Source organism: Montipora foliosa, chromosome 8, assembly GCF_036669935.1.
Source record: "Montipora foliosa isolate CH-2021 chromosome 8, ASM3666993v2, whole genome shotgun sequence".
In the NCBI taxonomy this organism is placed as follows: Eukaryota; Metazoa; Cnidaria; class Anthozoa; order Scleractinia; family Acroporidae; genus Montipora; species Montipora foliosa.
The window spans coordinates 25,458,581-25,466,080 of NC_090876.1; the positions used below are offsets into that span (position 1 = coordinate 25,458,581).

Consider the following 7,500-nt stretch of genomic DNA (forward strand, 5'->3'; position numbering starts at 1 on the left):
CAAACAGGACATTCAACAAGTTTAAAGACCCCTTCTCCGGCATCACGATCTGCTGCGTTTATCAAGTGGTCTGCAGATATAGGAATGTCACAGTGTGAACAGCGAGTTGGCAAAGCCCAAACACTTTCTGGGTTCCAAAACCACTGGAGCTCTGACCACCGCCTTCCATCCCAGATCTCTTTCTTTAAATGCCAGCCTTCCATATTCTCTAGCCAGTGTTCTTTTTCATACCAATGTGCCAACATTTTTGTACACATAGTCTTACTTCTAAACCAGTTCTTCACTTTATTTTCCAGACCCAAGTACATGTATTTTATGTAGCCTTCATTACCACAGTGAGGACACCTGTCGTCTTTGTTTTCCATGACACTGTACTTCCCATCATAAACAAACTTCTTGGTGGTCTTTCCATCCCTTGTGATTTCTTTTTCCTCACGACAGAAACAAATGAAGTACTGTTTAGCATCTTCATAGCCCTCTTCTTTCAAAAGCAACTGTACATCATTCCAACTCTTCGGCCATAAAGTACTCAAAATGTCACCATCCACATCTTCACCTAAAGATGTAAATAACAATGTCTTTCCATATTCTAAGACATCTTCAAACGTACTCACTGATACTCCACTTCTATGCTTTATTCTCAGTGCCTCAAGAACCGCCTTGACTACTTACTTCTTCATGGGATTCTGGGTGGAGTTTGCTTCATCGTCGTCAATCCTATCACTTTGTTGCAGGTCTCGTCTCGGTTCAGGATTACAACCAGTTCCAAATTCGTCTTCCACTGGTTGGTCAAATTCTCCAACATCTTCAAAGGATATATCACCTGAAATGTGCGAATCATTGTCTGAGTCACTGTTAAAAACACTAGCAGAATTGGTAGCTGCCAAGTGACACGTTTCTTTCCAGTGTCGAAGTTCCGTTTTTCTGTCAGTTGCCCTTCCATTGCACGCAAAGCAAGGACAGTGTACATGTCTGTATATTTTTTCATTGCAATCGCAACCAGAAATTTCATCTCTGGACCAAGGTAAATTCACTCCCTCTGTAAAATGACTGCTCATAAAGAAACAACGGAATAAATTTTGGAAGTTTAATTTCCACGAGCCGCCGAAGGAGCCGCCATATTTGTTTTTAAGTACATACGCCAGCAACTCAGTGGCCCAGCGGGATTCCATGACAAATCCAATTTTAACCAATAAGATCCAAGCGTCGAAAGAAGATAGCGACGTCAGAGAAAAGGCGGGAAAACAATCCAATAAGAAATGCCGTAATATTATTCGATGTAAGCTAGTTTTGGCGCGTTTCGTTTTCGGCCTGTTTCGCTGCCATTTTGACTTTGCTGTGGATAGATGTGTTTGCATCATCATGGCAGCTGAAGAAAGCGTTTCAGCAACTGAGGTCTCCAACAAGGAAGAGTCCTCATTGACCTTACTACAGAAGTTAGAAACCACATTTGGCGAAGAAATCAAAACAGCTTTTGAAAGTAAGTGTTCCACGTAGCGTGCACTCGGACTTTTGATGTAAGCTTTACGTTTGCGAAGCTTTTAGTACTTGAACTGACATTAATTGAAACATCCTAAACTTTAACTTTTGCTACTTAGAGGAGGAAATAATCGACGATTTCTCAATTAAAGACTTAGCTCAGAGAGAACCAGATGCGCCGATATTTACTAGATTGGGTCTGACGTATGGTAAAGCGGTGAAATTTAGAAAAGAATTTGGAGAACGTTTGGAGTCCGTACAGTCAAGACCATTGTCTCCGCCGGTCAAACCAACAATGGCAGCCATTGCCAGCTTTACACCAGAAACGAGACGACTGTATTTATCAAAGTAAGACATGTTTCTCTTGAGTTTATCGTTGGCCTGAACTTGAACTGGTATCATATATAACCTTTTCAACAAACATTCCTAGTTAGTTTCGCACAGGCGCATATTCCCTTCCCCTCTTCACAGCACAGTTATTTGGCACTCATCATTAGTAACCCCTCAGTAAGTACAATCCCAATGAAACTTTACGTTACCTCCCCAGTATCTTGCTTGTGTGAGTGCTGTAATTTAGAAAGAAATCTAACAAATCCTTCTGTTTCACTCTACCTACATAAACAGTGATATGTAAAAACAGTTATAATCCATCAAATATTTTTGCTCGTGCGCAATTGGTCTAAACTTGTCACGTGACTAAATACTCCCCGGAAATATCCGAGAATATTCCCCAGTTTTCAAAATTGCATGCGTTGCGTAAAAGATTTGAAAGATAATAAACACAATAGCCTCCATTTGAGGCAAAAATATGCTCGGATATTTGTCCTTGGACATTATCTGTTCCTCGATGCTCAAGCTCTCGGAAAACTGTTCCCTTCTCGGAACAGATATTGTCTGCGAACAAATATCTGAGCATATTTTTGCGCCAAATGGAGGCTATTGTTGATTCAATCTTGATATAAAAATTTCTTGCAGAAGAAAGAAGGTTGGGGTTCTGGCAACTGAAAAGTGGGGGCCAGAATTTCCCAAGTTCAACTCTCCACAAATGAAGGCAGAACTAAATGAGTTCTCAGCAAAAATAGCACCACTTTGCAGTATCCCAGAGGTTGGATTCAATGAGGAGGGAATAGCAAAGCACATCCAAGATTTCTGTAATGAGCAGAGACGTTATCTCAAGTTGAAACGCTTTAAGGTACATAAATTACCCTTATTATTATTGATATTTCACTACACTGCACTGTTGAATGATTGGTATGTATGTGGGAGTGTCAGACATTTTATAGACAGACTAAATTGTTTGTTGTGACTAATTTTGTGCTTTCTTGTATAAGATTGCAACTTCAGAGCTCTGCTAAGAACAATTGCCTTAATGTTTAATATGAATATACATTTTTTTTAATTTGAAACTCTTTAGTCTGCTAGTTCTGAAGACAATGAAGTAGATCTAAATGACCAGCCTAAAAAGAAAAAGATTCATCGAAAGGTATGTGCTCATTAAATTTTTGTTGCGAAATTCTAATCACATATCTGTAACCTTGTTTACAAAAAGAGGACTGGAGGCACTAAGGTCATCGACGAACTTGTGTACTTACTTTCCTTGGAAAAATAGAGTAACCAATGATTGGTTGCACTAATTTGGTTATTGGGAAACTACCATCTAAACTTATCTGTGACAATTTTTGTTCAATTTTCAATAGTTATATTATGGCAGTGATTAATTTTAATGATGAAATTCTTTTTAGTCTGCCAGCTGTGAATCAGAGGGCCAGCCCACAAAGATAAAGACCAAGCCAAAGGTAACACTAATGCCAAATTAAATTTGATAGAAATCATCATTTTGCCTCCACCTACATTAATTTGCCTATGGGTGGAAATTTTTTTCGACCAACTTTAAGGTGCTTTTTTACTAGGTGGTTTAACTAACCTGATATGGAAAAAGCAGTGGCTAATGGGTAGTGCAATGGTCTCTGAATCAACCAGCCTGGGTCAATGTGTTGTTTTCTTAGGCAAGACACTCAACTCCCAGTCTCTTCCTTCACCTTGGTGCTTACATGAGTGAAAACAATTCACTGCTAGGGGCAACCCTGCAATGCCCCATCCAGCGTGGAGAAGAGATACTCTTAGTTGCTAAATACTACAGAGACCTGGATAAGCTTAAGTGCTATGAGACTTGGCATAATGCAGATTTTACCTTAACATGTATGTATCTGACACATGTAAACTTGCATGTGGAAGTCACAGGCTTGGCTTGAGTAGTCTTGTCATTAAGGTATTTACCCGTTACACCTGTTATGCTAAGCTGAGTATGCTTTATTTTCCCTTGATGCTATGGGTGTGGAGAATAAGGGTACAGGTGACTCAAACGTTAATGTTGTTTGTTGTTTCTGCAGGTGGATGTAAATAAAGATAATGACAGAGATGATTTTGATGATACATAATCAACACTTTCACTAGACACTACTGAAAGTGATAAGGAATCCTCAGGTGATGATAACGTGTGTAGCTCCCAGATGCCAAAAGAGGTTTCTTCAGGGCTGAGACTTCCTGCTCTATGTACATATAATCTAAAGGCTTGTCAGGTGATCTTCAAAGCAGTTTTTGGCAAAGCACAAGTTAACAGGGAGGATGTTGTGAAAGTCCTCAAAAAGAAGTTTATTGTAAAGCAAGACAGACTTACATCATTAACAATGACCCAGCTGATGGAGGTATTAGCTATGAAACTTGTAAACCAGAAATACTGTTCCATCAAGGATGGGCCAGAGACAAACATTACAAACCTGAGAATGGATGCCATCACAGTGCACAAAGAAATTGCTCTCTCGGGTATTTCTTGTTAGAAAAAATGCAAGTCTTGAGAATTATGTTGTGCCACGAAGAGAATTCTTTGGTTGAGTTACTTAGTTCGTATTCAAATATCCATCGACTATCTAGATACATCTTTATTGTTGAATGTGAGAGTTATACTGTGCAAGCATGATTTTACTGAAAATTGAAGACATCAAATCACAGTACACAAAGAAATTGCTCTTTAGGGTATTTCATGTGAGAGAAAATAGCAAGAATACAAAGAGCATTGTTTTGATAAGTTACTTTATTTCTAAACAGATATTAAAATATCTGTTCATTATATCTATACAATTGTAAAGCTGTTCTCTGTTATTGTAAATGCAAGTTGTTGTGTGAGCATGATTTTATTTCACCTGTGAAACAAAATACAGTGCAATAAGTCCGTGTCTTTTAGACAGATGCAAACAGTTTACGCAGTAATGCATGTGCTATCTGCTGTACAATCTTACTCTGATATGATCAAATTGGCCATCATTCAGTGGTATTTACGTGCATGTTACTATATCTTGGCATATTGTGGTTTAAATTTTGATACTGATGTTTGTGGTTCATAGTAAGATAGTATGTTTCGTATATTTGCACATGAAGTCTCTCCTTTAGATTTCGCATCAGATTTATTTTGATTCTAGAGCAAAGCTATAATAATTATATTGTCATATGTATTTATCTTGATTATTCCAGTGATAACCAATAATAAATTGTTGCTGTTAACATAGAAAATTTTCTGTAATTCTATATAATCCTATTACAGCAATTTAAACTGGGTCAGTGCTGAGTTTAAACTGGGTTAATTTTATTCAATTACTGGGTATAAACTGGCTCAATTATTTCCCATTGCTGAGTTTAAACTGGGTCAATTTAATCCCATTGCTGGGTTTAAACTGGGTCAATTTAATCCCAGAACTGTGTTTAAACTGGATCAGGTTTATCCCATTACTGGGTTAAAATTGGGTCAATCGAATCCCATTACTGTGTTTAAACTGGGTCAATTTAATCCCATCACTGGGTTTGAACTGGGACAATTAAATCCCATTGCTGGGTTTAAATTGGGTCAAATTTAACCCATTGCTGGGTTTAAACTGGGTCAATTTAATCCCATTGTTGGGTTTAAAATGGGTCAAATTTATCCCATTGCTGGGTTTAAACTGGGTCAATTTAATCCCATTACTGGGTTTAACTTGAGTCAAATTTATCCCATCACTGGGTTAAAACTGGGTTGATATAATCCCATTTATGGGTTTAAACTGGGTCAAGTTTATCCCATCTTTGGGGATATAATGGGTTTTTTTAAACCCGAGATTGGTTTTGGTAGCATTTTCCCAGTTTGGGAAATACCAATCAAATACCAATCAAAACCCATAAATTCACCATTTTTTTCCCTATCTGGGAATTGCACAAAGTTCCCTGTGATACTTTGTCTCTGTACAAAGCCAAACTGAGATAGGCTTGTGAAGATGGGTATTCTTTGTTGCTCATTCTTACGACTCTTTCTCTTCCATCAGGTTGAGTTAGGCTTGTGACAATGGCCATTCATTGTTTGTTCATTCTTACGACTGTTTCTCTTCCATCAGGTTTAATTAGGCTTGTGACGATGGGCATTCTTTGTTTGTTCATTCTTACGACCCTCTCTCTTCCATCAGGTTGAATTAGGCTTGTGACGATGGGCATTCTTTGTTTGTTCATTCTTACGACCCCCTCTCTTCCTTCAGGTTGAGTTAGGGAATTCATGGTTTGCACTGAGAACTTTGTTTCCTTTGTGGCCCTCTATTCAGTTGTCTATTAAGTTTCAATTGTCCTTTAATGTGAATGGGTGCACATCCGTGTTAGTGGGAAAAAGATGCTCAACAGTTGTTCATTCATGGTAACATTTTAAATTTTATTAAAATTATTTATGGCATGGAGAACGTCCATTCATTTTGACCAGTTTCTTGTCATCCATACAGCTCAGGATGTGACTGTCATATTTGGCGAGTCAAGGGAATTTGTTTTTTATTTTCCAGTTGATCTGGAAAGATATATAACTAAATTTCTTGACTGCTCTGCACCATGATAACAAATAGATCTTACTACCTCAAGCTGTTTTTTTTTTTTTTGCCAAACCGCAAAGACATTCATGATAAATAAACATGTGTGATAAATATTTGCATATAAGAAGAGAATAAACTAACCTTCATCTGAAATGTTCTGCTCCGCGTTATCATGGCTGCTTGTGGCAAAATTTAGCGGTTTCAAGGACATGTGTTGCTTAGGTAAAAATTGCTACAAATTTCCCTTTCCAGCCATAATAACAACAGCACATCATTTCAGATAGTTTATCCTAATCTTGTGTAAATATTTCATAAAATAGTACAATAATAATTATGGAACTTTTTGCTATTCTCATACTTTGCTTCTAAATTTACCCTTTGCGTGGGTCCCCTGTGATAACAATGATTAGTGAGTCTCTACCCAATTAATATTGTTCTCTAATTTATTTCCTTTTTAATTATTTTTCAGGCTACCATGGAAATAGCAAGGAATTGGACACTAGCAATTGTGTACGTGAAGAGATCAATAAAAATGTAAAATGAAGAGCTAGTTCAAGGTTCCAGTTGTTCCGCCTTATTGTAGAGAATACAGGTTTTTATTATATATATAGGGCGAATTTCATGTAATAAACCTTCCAAATAGAATTCTCTCTTCCTTATAGCAGGTAGAAAACCATACGTTGCTGGTAATTTGGTTGCTTGGAGCATTCTACACGGTGGCCTCGGTCCACAGTGCTTGTCTGAGGATGTATTTTACTTGATGCTTGACCAGGAGGAAAGAGTTGTTCTGGCACGTGCTGTATCAGCTATAGTAGATGAAAGCTCAGCAATGCTGGCTAGAGAACTAATGGAAAGCAAAACAGATGATCAGCTTGAACAATGTAAGAGAATCAACTCAGACTGGTTGCTGGACCAGGGGATTTCCACATATAAAGTGGACCAAAATGCAATGCTGGGTCAAATTGTGAAGCAAGCTCTTCTTTACAGGTCAGCATAATAACTTCTCATTAATAGCAGAGCTTCCTGCCGAGTTAATACATCAAGTATTTTATTAAGTAGTTTTTGTAATTGTCGGTCCTCTATGTTCCAAAGGCTTATCACCCCGAATAGCTAAGTGCCCAAGACATTGTTAAGATACAATGTATGG

General features: G+C 37.8%; 2 protein-coding genes and 1 pseudogene across 2 annotated transcripts in view; 2 read left to right on the top strand and 1 right to left on the bottom strand.

The window, feature by feature from the left end:
- LOC138013392 (uncharacterized) overlaps positions 1 to 1,079 on the bottom strand; it is a 4,427-nt pseudogene extending 3,348 nt beyond the window's left edge.
- Positions 1,080 to 1,167: 88 nt separating this feature from the next.
- Positions 1,168 to 3,734, top strand: LOC137967822 (uncharacterized). Its single transcript, XM_068814408.1, has 4 exons — positions 1,168 to 1,827; positions 2,455 to 2,671; positions 2,894 to 2,962; positions 3,222 to 3,734. Exons 1-4 carry the CDS (start codon positions 1,775 to 1,777, stop codon positions 3,294 to 3,296), a joined length of 414 nt encoding a protein of 137 aa, XP_068670509.1. The 5' UTR covers positions 1,168 to 1,774; the 3' UTR covers positions 3,297 to 3,734.
- Positions 3,735 to 3,989: 255 nt separating this feature from the next.
- LOC137968434 (G2/M phase-specific E3 ubiquitin-protein ligase-like) overlaps positions 3,990 to 7,500 on the top strand; it is a 4,749-nt gene continuing 1,238 nt past the window's right edge. The window contains exons 1-2 of the mRNA XM_068815010.1: positions 3,990 to 4,302; positions 7,016 to 7,340. Coding sequence (XP_068671111.1) covers positions 3,990 to 4,302; positions 7,016 to 7,340 — 638 coding nt within the window. The remainder of the gene's footprint in view (positions 4,303 to 7,015; positions 7,341 to 7,500) is intronic.

Excerpts from the sequence above, each read along its gene's own strand:
- LOC137967822 (XM_068814408.1), top strand. The coding sequence starts at position 1,775 with ATGGCAGCCATTGCCAGCTTTACACCAGAAACGAGACGACTGTATTTA. Across the intron at positions 2,672-2,893 it reads TCAAGTTGAAACGCTTTAAG|TCTGCTAGTTCTGAAGACAA; the intron begins GTACATAAATTA and ends GAAACTCTTTAG. Across the intron at positions 2,963-3,221 it reads AGAAAAAGATTCATCGAAAG|TCTGCCAGCTGTGAATCAGA; the intron begins GTATGTGCTCAT and ends AATTCTTTTTAG.